This window comes from Eumetopias jubatus, unplaced genomic scaffold (assembly GCF_037043125.1).
Source record: "Eumetopias jubatus isolate StellerSeaLion01/CBP00866 unplaced genomic scaffold, mEumJub1_p1.0 scaffold_14, whole genome shotgun sequence".
NCBI lineage: Eukaryota > Metazoa > Chordata > Mammalia > Carnivora > Otariidae > Eumetopias > Eumetopias jubatus.
The window spans coordinates 89728216-89741199 of NW_028274820.1; the positions used below are offsets into that span (position 1 = coordinate 89728216).

Here is a 12984-nt window from a genome sequence, read left to right on the forward strand (position 1 = left end):
TATATCCAGGGAGTGTTGAAAAGGTATGGAATGCATCCATTGAGTCCCAACTGAATGCATCTCAGAATTCAGGAAAGGGAATAGTGGTTAATGGTAATAATAGTAATAATTACAGTCATAAGATCATCTAGAGATATTTGTTGAGTACCCGTGCACAAAGCACTGTTCTAAGCACTTCACATCTATCATCTCATTTGATCCTCATTATAACCCTACTATTGCCATATTTTATAGATGAAGAAACTGGGGCACAGAGAGGTTAAGTGTAACATGCCCAGAGTTCTACGTCTAGCAAATAGCAGAGTCAGGATGCAAATATAGAATGGTTTGCCTCCAGACTCCGTGTTCTCAACACTGAAGGATAATACAGTAATTATCCTTCAGAAAAGCGTATAGTGTAATGCTCTAGAAGAGTGCTTTCTGATAGAAATATAATGCAAGCCATAAATGTGAGCCATATATGCAGTTTTAAGTTTTCTAGTAGGCACAATAAAAAAGTGAAAACAAACAAGGAAAAGTAATTGTAATAATATATTTTATTTAGCCCAGTACGTCCAAAATATCATCATGTCAACATGTAATCTATAGAAAAATCATTGATGAGGCACTTTATAACCTCTTGCCCATACTAAGTTTTTGACATCTGGTATGTATTTTATACTTACACACATTTCAGTTCATCCTAGCCCTATTCCAAATGTTAAGTAGCCGCATGTGGCTAGTAACTACCATATTGGATAGTGCTGCTCTAGAAAGTGCTGCTCATGAATAAATATATCGTTCTCTTCCATTTCAAGAGACATTTCAAGTTACATTTGAAAACATTTAAGAAAAAAAAAGAGGGCTATCATTAAGTAAGTAAAGGAGTTTATAGTTTTCAAATGTTCAAGAGACTCCATTAAAGAAAAAGTGGCCATGTGTCCCAAAGCAGGGAATCCTTCGGGAACAATTGAGTCCATAACAATAACATAATTCCCTGGCTCCCCACTGGGCAGGTTGGGGAGCAACCAACAGTACTTTGAAATGTTCTTTGTGCCTTCCAAAGATTTCCTCAGAGATTTCCCCAGTACTACTGAGAATACCATGTCAGGTATGGAAAATTTGTCATTTAACAGAAACATAACTTAGCTGCTGCTCCTCATATGATTAATTTGATATTTTATCATTTGCACTTTCATCGGTATTATTTACTTGGTTTTAGCTGCTGACACATTGCTGTACCCTCACGTGATCATTTCAACATCTCTTTTAAGTTCCTTTGCAAATGTTTCCCATCAGCTGGTGATTTGGGGGCCCTTATCACTCTCTAGAGTCCTTGTTAGAGTGGATGTCATAAAACTTATCCCCCAAATGTTAACTCTGTTAACTTCAGTCCTTTCTTCTAGAAACATGACATTGGTTGGGGAGTTACTTAGAGAATGCTTTTCCTTCTTTTAGTGTCATTATATCATAAATCAATCAGCCAATCAATCAGTCAAAGAAAAAGTTTTCACAGGCCGCTTTAGGTGTGGATGCTGGGGCTTGGAGAGCATAGCCTACGAGGAAATGGCAAAATGAGAGTCAACTAAACTGCTCTCCCTAGTAATTCGAAGTTGACAGGCTGCTAGGGGTTGGGAGTAACCCACAGGGGCAGAGGAGGTTTGCAAAGAGGGGCACACGGAATCTGGGGATCAGCTGTGCTGGCGTGACATTCTTAGCTGATGTTCCTTTAAGAATAGAAACTTTCTGGCAGTGTTTTACTCTAAGTCATTCGGGGTGCTGTACCCCTACATCCACTGTAATGAATGATCTGTGATGCACACAGCCTTGGGTTTGGCATTTGAGAAGACATGCGGGTGGGTCTGCTGTGGGTTGAGGTCTTCAGGAGAGGGAGAGGGGGCCGATGCAGGACAGCCAGTATCTGTGGAATGTGTCTAATTCAGCAGATGTGGGATCTTGAAGCCGGGCTAGCCCATACTTGCTTGGCTCTGCCCTTAACAGCCTCTTCCTACCTTTGGAAGGACTAGGGGGGAAGGGCAGCTGGATCCCTCTCATGTGACTCTCAAAAGACCAGGTGATCCCAGCTGACATTTTAGTTACAATTTTTTGTAGTCCGTGATCATGCTATTCATGTTGTTTGTAACATTTCAAGATCTTTCCATGTCAGTTACCAGAGATGTCACCATCTTCTAAAGTAAGTGCATAGTGTTCCTATCATGGGACTGTACTGTGTGACTCATTAAACTCATCACATAATGATGGGTTTTTTTCAGAATTTAGGAATTTTTAAACTTTTACTAAAAATGTTAGCCCAGACATTCTTTATCTAATGTTTGCCAGTCTGATGATCTCTTCAGTGTAAACCTCTTGAGGGTGGGGAAGCTGGTTCATAGCTTATGCACACATAACATATCAGCTTGCCCCTTAGGAAAAACATGCCAGTTTCCACCCTCACCAGCAGTGCGTGCCAGTGCATGCACGTGGCCAGGACTTGGCGGTGAGACATGTTCACCACAGGAAAACATCCCCTGCTTGCATTTGTGTCGGGTCCAAGCACAGGAGCTGTATGCTAGAGGAAAATCAATCCATGGCTCTGACTAAGCAGTGTGAAGCGAGTTGACTTTTCCACCTTCCTGAATCACACAATATTTAAAAAAAATGATCTTTTTATCTTGCAGAGGATCGAAATGCCCCTCTAATGGATCTAGTCATTGTGTTGAAAGAGCAGTGTCTGATAGCATAGCATTGCTATAAGCAGATTAATGCTTATTAATAAGCATATAGAACTAATGCCAGGTTCTTTGCAGTGACTCAGAATTTACCTTTTATATTATGTCTTTGAAAATGGCATCCCTTGAATATGGTGCATGTGTTGTTCCCCTGATTTAACGCTGGGAATAGTTTAATTTTAGCTGCATTTTGTGTTTGGATAACTCAGGAATTATCGGTGACTACCTTTGGAGAGCTTTCACAATGCACACAGAAATGACTTGGGGAGAAACAGAAATGAAGAAGTGCTTTTTAATTTTTTTGCAGAAGTTTAGTATCCACATCTTAAATAAAATTATAATTATGCTAACTACAGGAAATTTAAGTAAAACTGTTTGTCCTTAGTGGGAAATCCAGGCATTCTGCAACCCAAGCTCTCTCCTTGGTCAAATTAAGGAACTGTCAAGCAGCCTTTTTTCCCCTCATTTTTTAAAGTTGTGACACATAACCTACACAGAAAAGAGTATAAAACATAAGCGTGCAGTTTAAACAAAAAATTTTAAGGTGAATGCCCGTGTCAAGAAGTGTGTCGTATCATTTCTGTTTTTATCTTTCCTTAAACTAATTATCTTTTATTAAAAAAACAAAAGAGCTACACATGCACGTGTGGTAAGAAGTCTTCATCGGTGACAAGCAGCCAGGCTAGCAGAGGCAGCCCTGGGGAGGCAGACTGGGGAGCAGGAGGGCTAGGAAGGCTTAGGGTTGAGGAGAGAGAACCAGGGAGCCCCCACCTGCATTTTTTTTGTCCTATTTCTCTGATTCTGCATACTAAGTTATTTCTGCCTTAAAATAAATAAAATATTTATTAATAAAAAATAAAATATTTATTAATTAATTAAAATAAATATGGCTGAGATGAGGAATAGTTCAGAGAACTATTTTTTAGCCAGAGAAGAAAAAAAGAAAATGTGGCTATGTGTGTTCACATTTAGTGAAGGAGCATGCAGTAATTCCCTTGTTCTGCATTCGGAATGCTCCTGAGAAGGCTAGATATGCAACAGAGCAGTTTCTAAAATAAGCTGAAGTTAGAGGATCCATACCAGCTCCTCTTATAGTACTTTATATTATTGGTTGTACAGTTAATCTATTGATAATACTTTGTTTCTTTGATTAAACAGATTGCTGAGCTGGGTGAAATAGAATACATTGAAAATCTACCTCTCCTCCGGGTTCTCAATTTTCTAAGAAATCCAATTCAGGTGAGAGAGATTTATGGGCAGAGAGGGGGTGAGGACCTTCTTGGAATTCTTCAAGGAACACTTTTGATAAAGAGCATCAGGGCTGTGCATGCACTGTATTTACCTTCATTCTCGATCTCTAAGGGAGGTTTGGCCATTGAGGAGGTTTAGGCCAAGGAGCAGCTATTCACGCCATCAGTGAGAGTGGAGCCCGGAGTTCCCTGCCCCGGGTGGTCACGTGTGACTCATCCCCGCTGGTAATAAAGATCACGTGACACAGCTACTGCGACTGGAGCAATGTCCTTTTACGTTAGAGAAGGTGCCATGCTGGAGGTGTGGACAGACTCTGGTTCATGTCGTATAACAGGGGAAAGAAAGTCTAGGATCAGATACCTATAGTAATCTGTCTGGATATAGTTGGGAAATTGATGGTGTTGTAAAAACGATTATAGAAAGAAAGCCTCCATTTCCTATGGATTCTTCGCTTCTGATACTAAAAAATCCACTGTTTTTCAAGCCTCTCTCTTTCCTACCATTGATAGATCCTCTCTCCTGGCTTCTCTCCCTCCCTCTTTTTCCATTTGTCCTTCATTCCACTTTGCTACCTATACCCTTCCCTTCCTTTTCCAGAGACTCTTGAATTTAAATGTATCTCTGAGTACCTTTTTGTGTGTGTGTAGATGAACATGTCTGGACAAGCAAAAAGAAAAAAAAAAGCAAAAGCAAAAATGAAAAACAAGATTAAAAAATAAATCCAATCCTTGGTATGGAAATAGTGGCCAGCAACTTAAAAGCATCTCTGGTAAGAAAGGAGCAGGGCTTACAAAGCAACCATGAGCACCGCCCCCTCTTTTAGAGCCATGGGGAGTGTTTGTGCATGCCCATAAATAACCACAAACCCTATCACACACATTAACTCACTTATATACACAGCACCCCCCAACTCACGCATCACAGGACAAAAAAGATACCTTTGTATATTCATTTCATGTGCACTCTTATCTATGAAATGCATCACCCACTAATACCTTTCTCTTCAAAGATGTCACTTCTTAATACAAAACTTTAATTATATTTCTAAAAGCCAGATAATCCTAACATAGCAGATGGTTGGGAGTAATAAGGAATTTGTTCTATAAATGAATATTATTTATTATTGTAAAATAAATTCACAATGGTACAAATTAATTCAAACAAATACAAAATAAATGACAAACAAGTCATAAATAATGTTCATTATTTGCAATAATGAAACTCTTTGGAGTTAGAAGAAAAAGGATTTGAATCACTGGCCATGGAATCTTAGGTGAAATGCTTCACGACTCTGAGGCTTAGTTAGTTTCTCTTTAGAAATGAAGATGATCATACTTGTCCTGTGTCACAGAGAGATTAACAAGATCACACGTTTGAAGAGCTTTGTAAGCTACAAGGCACAGTCTGCGTGTGAGTTAATATGAGGGGACTGCTAAGCGTGAAACTGCAGACACCTTGAGGGTGTGTGTATGTGGGTAGGGTAGAAGCTGAAACACCTACGTGTGAGAGTAGCATGCTAGTGCTTGGTCATGAAGGCAATTGAATATTCCTCTTGATATTTTAAATAGGAAAAATCTGAATATTGGTTCTTCGTGATTTTTATGCTCCTACGACTAACAGAATTAGATCAGAAGAGAATTAAAGTGGAAGAAAAGGTATGTAATCATATTATTCCATGTGTTTGTGAGTTAAGGTGCTCAAGGGCTTTGCTGTCTGCTGTGGGACGGACGTAATCAATAAATGGCACACGTGATAATATGGGAATTAACTACTTATTTAGGGAGTGCTTCCTTACTCTGTGGTTTAACCCCCTGCAAAGCTGAGCATCAGCACGGATGCAGCGAAGATGCTGCTCTCGCACAGTCAACAGGCCGGCAGTGGGGATGGAAGCCGTGCTCCATGGGTCCAGGCAGCAGCGGGATGGCAGTCTATTAACTTGGATGACTATCATAATTGAGGGTGTGTGATTCTCACTGTGTTGCTCTAAACATTCATTTAATAATGAAATTTATTATTATGTCACTCTACATTTACAATCAAAAGGTACTCAAATCACTCTCCTGGTATTTTAAGCCCTTAATTCTGCTCTTTAAAAGTCATGATCCCCGGGGCACCTGGGTGGCTCAGTCATTAAGTGTCTGCCTTCAGCTCAGGTCATGATCCCAGGGTTCTGGGATCGAGCCCCGCATCGGGCTCTCCGCTCACCGGGAAGCCTGCTTCTCCTTCTCCCACTCTCCCGGCTTGTGTTCCTGCTCTCGCTATCTCTCTCTCTCTCTCTGTCAAATAAATAAATAATCTTTTAAAAAATAATAAAAAATAAAATAAAATCACGATCCTCCTGGACACACGGTTCCAGAGTAACCGGACCTGACACACTAGCACGTGCCTCCCCGCCACCATGCTGGGGGTGCTACTTTGTCTTGCTTTAGTGACTGGGCACAGCTGAAATCTCCACTAACAAGGGATTTCTTGCACTAAATGCCGATTTGAGATGAGCATGAAAGCAGATATAAGTATGTAGAGGGGCAGGTATTCCATTTCATACATGCGTTTTGGAAATCGCTGTTAAAAATAGTTACAGATGTTAGTGCGTTGTTATTCTCAAACTCAGAGGCACTTGCTAGATTTTCTCTTTAATGTTTTGTGAAGGGAATGCAATTCAAAAGCCTTCATTAAGTAAAGATGGGGTTCGCGAAGATCATGTGTGTAGAGGGGTGACAAGGACACATGGATAGAGAAGGCTACGTCACGAGGGAAAGATCCCTATCTTTGAACACAGGGAGCTCTGCTGAAAGAGGTGGAGGTTTGGATAGAATTTGAGATCATTGGAATCGCTCCTGGTTGAGATGGCATGAGGAACACATCCTCGTGGTATCAATGACCTGGAATCTAGAACTATGTATTTTATTCCTTCCTCTCATACTCAAGAGTGGGAATGTTTACTATATTAAAAGTAATCTTGGGCTTTAGAGGTTTTGTGTTTGCTTCTTCTCTTCCAAACCCGGGAGCATAAAGAAGTAGGGGACCCAGCGTCTCCAGCTCCATATTTTAAGATAATCATCCTTATTTAGGTTTTAGGAAAGTGAGAGTAGACACAAAGACTGAGCACAAAGGTCCATGAGCATGCATTAAATTATTTTCTGTACCTGGTTGCCTGTTTGGAATGTTTCACTCAAGAAAAATCTAAGACTTGTCTTCTTTTAAGAAATGAAGCGTGTTTTCCTCTTGCATTTCTAATTCTGGCAAAGGTTGCTGCCGTGAATAGATACGACCCTCCCCCAGAAGTGGTCGCAGCCCAAGATCACCTGACCCATGTTGTCAACAGTGTGATGCAGCCGCAGAGGATCTTTGACAGGTATTTGTGAGGGATCCCCAGGGTAGAACTCAGGGTGGCGAGCACAGGACAACCTCATCATCTGCCTAGCACTGTTTTGTCTTTATTTGTCTTTATTTGGCTGTCTCAGTTTTAGCGATTATCATCACATGCTTGAGTGTGGGGTTTATTCATTGGTGGTTTCCCAGGTGTGGAGATGAGTGGATTCATCTTCCCTTTTCCATCCAGCCCCTTGAATGGTGACTAGCCTCTGACATAGGACAGTGAAACACAATGTTTAAAAATGTGTCAGCTTTCCTGCTGTAGGATAGAGCCATAGACCTTTGCCTCATTAACAAAGAATTATGATGATTTCTGTCCACTGTAAATTTTTCATTAGCTGTAAGTAAATGCTCGATAGCCCTGCCAAAGAGCATGAATGCAGCTTATGAGAGAGTCCATAGAAGGAAGCCCAGCTAGCCCAAGGGAAACCTGAAATAGTCTTTATACTGATTGCACTGAGCCCGTGAGTCACCCAGCTTAGTTGAACACATGAACCGAGTCTCTCACCTCTAAGTTCAAAGACAGATTTACCACAGTTTCTCCATTTCTTTTTAAACAATCTGTTGGAGCAGATGGCCTTTTATGCTATAAGTATATTGCAGAAATTCTATCAATACCCAAAGGCATTTAAAAAATACTTGTAAAATCTCTTCGTTATAAATGGCTTCCCTTCTTTATGTGGTGTTTGCTTCTGTAGTTCACATCTCCCCACAGAGAACACAATGTTTTATTTTGCATCCAGGACATGATTTTTTACATATAATTTAATAATACAGACATTGACAGTTTTATATATTTATGGTCGCCCTCTAGGTGGAATGATTTATCATTTATTTGCATACATCTAGAAAAGCACATTTGATTTAAAAGAAGGGCATTTATAGCCTCATTGTATTTCTTTCCTAGTTTATGAGATTGCTAGTTGTTTCATGCTTTAGGGTACATTTATATAAAAATATGTATCAAAGAAATTTACAGCACTGTCTGAAAAACACGTATTTCATCATCATTTGCGGCTATCGAGTAGACAAGAGCAAAGTGGCCAACCAGCCCCAGATGCTCCAGAATGGAGCAGTGTTCGCTGTGAGAAGCTCACAGAGATAGGGGCAAGCCTACCATTGCCCTTCCCAAGCTGGGCCAGTAGGGAACCCTCACTCTTGACCTTGGCGCTCTTATGCTGCATATTGGGGAACACCCTGCAACTAGGGTGAGGATAAAATACTAAAATTACATGGCAGAATCTTGACTCTGGCCTGGTAATCATGGATAGCTTTCTTGCTCTCCTGTATGACAAGGTCCTCCAGGTTCATCTTCTACAAGCCCTGTCCAAACTCTGGAATCAACCACTTCTCCAAGAAGCCCTGGTTTGTTTTAGTGAGAAATGGTAGTTCCCAGTCACAATCTGGCTGCTAGAGGTTATCCTTGCTACTGAGTTGGTCCTTGTTGTTAGGAGTTTTAGTGGACAGAGCTAGGAATGTATTTCCTTCCTCCCTTCCTTCCGTCCACCCACCCACCCATGTACCCAACCACCCATTGGTCTATTCTGTCTATCGTGTTTATCTATTTATATGTCTCTATCTACATCTATTCAATCTGTTTATATCTAGTCTATATCTAGGTGATCTATATCTATTTATAGGTAGATGATAAAAGATCTCCTGAATTCATGTTGATACTTTCAATTCAATTTCAAGACGATGGTTGAGCTTTTACTTATCCTCCTCTCTATTACATCTGTGTCCTCCCTCCCACATCAAAAACACAGAGGAAGATGGATTTAGAATATCCCATAATTACTTTTTTCAAATCCCTTATTGCAACATAGCAGTATCAGTGCTAATACTACCACCACCATGATTACTGAAAACACTAAAATCCTGTTTCGCCTATACTCTTCACCACACCCCCCCATTTTTTATTGTGGTAAAGTATATATAACATAAAATTTGCCATTTTAACCATTTTAGAGTGTACAGTTGAGTGGCATTAATTATATTTACACTGTTGTGGCAACCATCACCACCACCTGTTTCCGAAATTTTTCATCCATCCCCCCCACCCCCAAACAAAAGCTGTAACTAAGCAGTGACTGCCCACTGCCTGCTACTCCCAGTCCCTGGAGACTTCACATATCCTTTCTATCCCTGTGAATTTGCCTATTGTATACATTTTATGTGTCAATCACCCACATTAAAAATAGTGTACCATATTTATACTGTCAGAACGTGTATCCATCACACACCGTACTTCCTCCTTTGCTGTCATTTGGTCTTAGTTCTGTGGATAAATGCATATTTATGGCTCCCAACCAGCCCTTGTATCCATGTCTCCTGAGTTAATTGGGTGTGTGGAGCTTTTTCTCCAGGAGACTCCTTAGGATGGGCTATGGGATCAGTATCCCATGACCTCTTGCATGTTGATAATATTCTCTGTCCTTTATACTTGAAAGTCATTTTTGTTATATTTGAAATCTGTGGCTCAAACTTTTTTCCTTGACTATATAAAGGATGTTACTCTTTTTTGGGGGGGTGCAAAACATCTATCAAAATCTGATAGACAATTTTCTTTCCCTTATAAGTCATGTGTTCTCTTTTTCTAGCTGAATGGTTTTTTTTTTTTCTTTTAAGTCCAGTCATTTTACTAGACTATATCTTAATATTAGTCATTCTGAGCTACTACTCTCAGGTATGCTGTGTACTATTTCAATGCCTAGTTTTACTTTTTTATTTTAGGAAAGTTTTCTTGAATTACAGTCTTTAATATTTGTTCTGTTCCTTTGCTTTGGTTTTCTCCTTCAGAAAGAAGATCTCCTTTGCCTATATTCAATATTTGTCACTTTCAATTTTTTTCTCTTTAATCATTTAAAAAATTTTACTTTCAGATAATTTTATTTTTTATTTTATTTTTATTTAAATTCAATTAGCCCACATATAGTACATCATTAGTTTTTGGCGTAGTGTTCAATGATTCATAAGTTGCATATAACTTTGAGATAATTTTAGATTCACATGCAGTTATAAGAGATAATACAGAGAAATTCTAGATGTTTCCCCCCGTGGTGATACCTTGCCTAACTAAGTAGAATATCAAAACCAGGAAATTGACATTGATACAACCCACCAACCTGATCAGATATGACCAGCTTTGCATGTACTCGTGTATGCATTTAGTTCTATGCAATTTTGTCACATGTATAGATCATATGAGCACCACTACAGAAGACTTTTGTCACAGGAATCCCTGCACTTCCCTTTTAGAGCCATAGCCACCTCTTTCCTCTTCAACTCCCCTAATCCCTGGCAACCAGTAGTCTAGTCTCCATCTCTATCGTGTTGTCATTTCAAGAATATTATACAAATGGCATCATATAGTGTATAACCTTTTAGAATTGGCTTTTTTTTTTAACTTAGTCTTATTCCCTGGAGATGCATCCAAGTTGTTGGATATACCAACAATTCATTCCTTTTTTTGCTGAGTAGTATTCCTTGTATGGATGCACCAGGTTAGTTTAACTATTCATCTCTTTTTAAAAATTTTATTGTTATGGTAATCACCATACATTACATCATTAGTTTTTGATGTAGTGTTCCATGATTCATTGTTTGCATATAACACCCAGTGCTCCATGCAGAACGTGCCCTCTTTAATACCCATCACCAGGCTAACCCATCCCCCCACCCCCCTCCCCTCTAGAACCCTCAGTTTGTTTCTCGGAGTCCGTAGTCTCTCATGGTTCGTCTCCCCCTCCGATTTCCCCCCCTGCATTTTTCCCTTCCTGCTATGGGGAGGGTTTGTGCTATGGTGAGTGCTGTGAATTGTGTAAAACGGTTGAATCACAGACCTGTACCTCTGAAACAAATAGTACATTATAAGATAACTATTCATCTCTTGAAAGACTTCTGAGCTGATTCTGTTTGGGGGCTATTACAAATCCAGCTATTATGGCTATTGATGTACAGATTTTTGCTCATGTACAGTTTCAGCCTGCTTGCTTTTTCCAGTGGATACCCCTTGACTCTGCTGGGGTTCCCTTGTCCTCAGGCCTGTCACTTGCTGCCCCAAACCGCCCCCCCCCCCCCCCGCCCCACACGGATTCCAGCACTGGGCAAGCCTTGTGGGTTTATGGTTCATGGAGATACTTTCTCACCTGCTTTTGTTACACATGTTATCCATGGGCTTTTGCTCTTAATTTTTTCTGTTTTTTCTGTGGATGCCACCACCACCTCCATTCTTCATCATAGAATCTATACCTTAGCATGTATTTTTAAAATATGTTTTATTCTGGATTTCTATAGTTGTGGCACGAGTAGAATTCACACACTCCAGCCAGCATGCTTTCACTCCTTAGTCCAGTCTTTCAGGCCCAGAAGCCATGCCTAGATTCCTATATTAGCTCTTAGCTATTAGCTGTTCCTTTGAGCAAGTTAATCAACCTCTCTGTACTTCAGTTTCTTTGTGTATGCAATGGGGATAATGATAGATAATGATAGAAACATCTTCATCTGCTTCCTGTAGTAATTAAATGAGGTAATGCCCGTCAGATTCCTAGAATAGTTCCTGGCATATAGTGATTGCTCAGGTAAATTTTATAATTATTACCATTTTCATTGCATATCTGTGTTCTAATTTAGTGGGTATGGATGTTAAAACTTACCTCTCAGAGAGCATTCTTCCTTCTTCCGTTTTGAAGTTCTTGGGGAAATACTTTATCAACCAAGAACTAACACATCTTTCCATATTTTTCCTTTTAAAAATGTCATTAAAGTAAATTTACATACATTTGGACTTGACTTGTTATCTACACTTTGAATATTATTTTTGGCCTATCATCATCAACTTGCTCTGGAAAGTAGGACCAGCCTCCTGTCCTGGGCCTGCAGGTAGCATGTGCTCAGTCATGAACTTAGGTGTGACTGTGGTGTAGACCCTGACTTGGGAGTGACTGTGGTGTAGTCCCTGCCCGCTGGGCGTGTATGTGACTAGGACCGGCCATCACTGCCTGCCCTTTGTTCCAGCACTCTCCCCCGCCTGGACGCCCCTTATCCCATGTTGGTGCTAGCTGGTCCTGAAGCCTGTGGGAAACGAGAACTGGCTCACCGCCTCTGCAGAGAGTTCAGCACGTACTTCCGATACGGGTAAGTGTGTTCATGTAAGGCTGTACATTGTCGGCTGTGGCTGTTAATTGTAAGCAAGCTCAAAAAGGTGCAGATAAGGCTCATCAGCTTCTTTGCTCTTTATTACGCTGTGATAGATACCCTGTACTTTATTTATTTGTTGTACTTTATTCCTCCAAATGTTTACCTTCCTTCACTGACAGCTCACATCACTTTCCAAGGGTTGAAGATCCACGTATTTTTAGGGAAGAGTGATGGCATCGCAGCCCCGGCTCATCCTGTGGCCACGGGATGCCACAGCACGGATAGTGCAGTGACAGGGGGCAGGCTTGGTGCTCAGAGGACCCGTGAGCTCCTCTCCCTTCCTCCGCTGGACTCATGCCGACTGCACCTCCGCTTCCTCATCTCCATGTGGGGTGTCCTCTTTCGAGGCCTATTTCAGGAGGAAGGAAAGAGAAATGATGGCAAACGTTTTCCCTTTCCTTTCCTTTCCCTCAGGCTAGCATTCAGTGCACTCCCATTTTCTGGAGCAAAC

At 40.6% G+C, this 12984-nt stretch overlaps 1 protein-coding gene across 3 annotated transcripts in view; it reads left to right on the forward strand.

The window, feature by feature from the left end:
• Window positions 1-12984, forward strand: part of LRGUK (leucine rich repeats and guanylate kinase domain containing) — a 109043-nt gene that overhangs the window by 39797 nt on the left and 56262 nt on the right. For all 3 annotated transcript variants that reach the window (XM_088018424.1, XM_088018423.1, XM_088018425.1), the window contains exons 8-11: window positions 3867-3947; window positions 5528-5614; window positions 7208-7314; window positions 12351-12470. In XM_088018424.1, the coding sequence (XP_087874550.1) occupies window positions 3867-3947; window positions 5528-5614; window positions 7208-7314; window positions 12351-12470 (395 nt within the window). The remainder of the gene's footprint in view (window positions 1-3866; window positions 3948-5527; window positions 5615-7207; window positions 7315-12350; window positions 12471-12984) is intronic.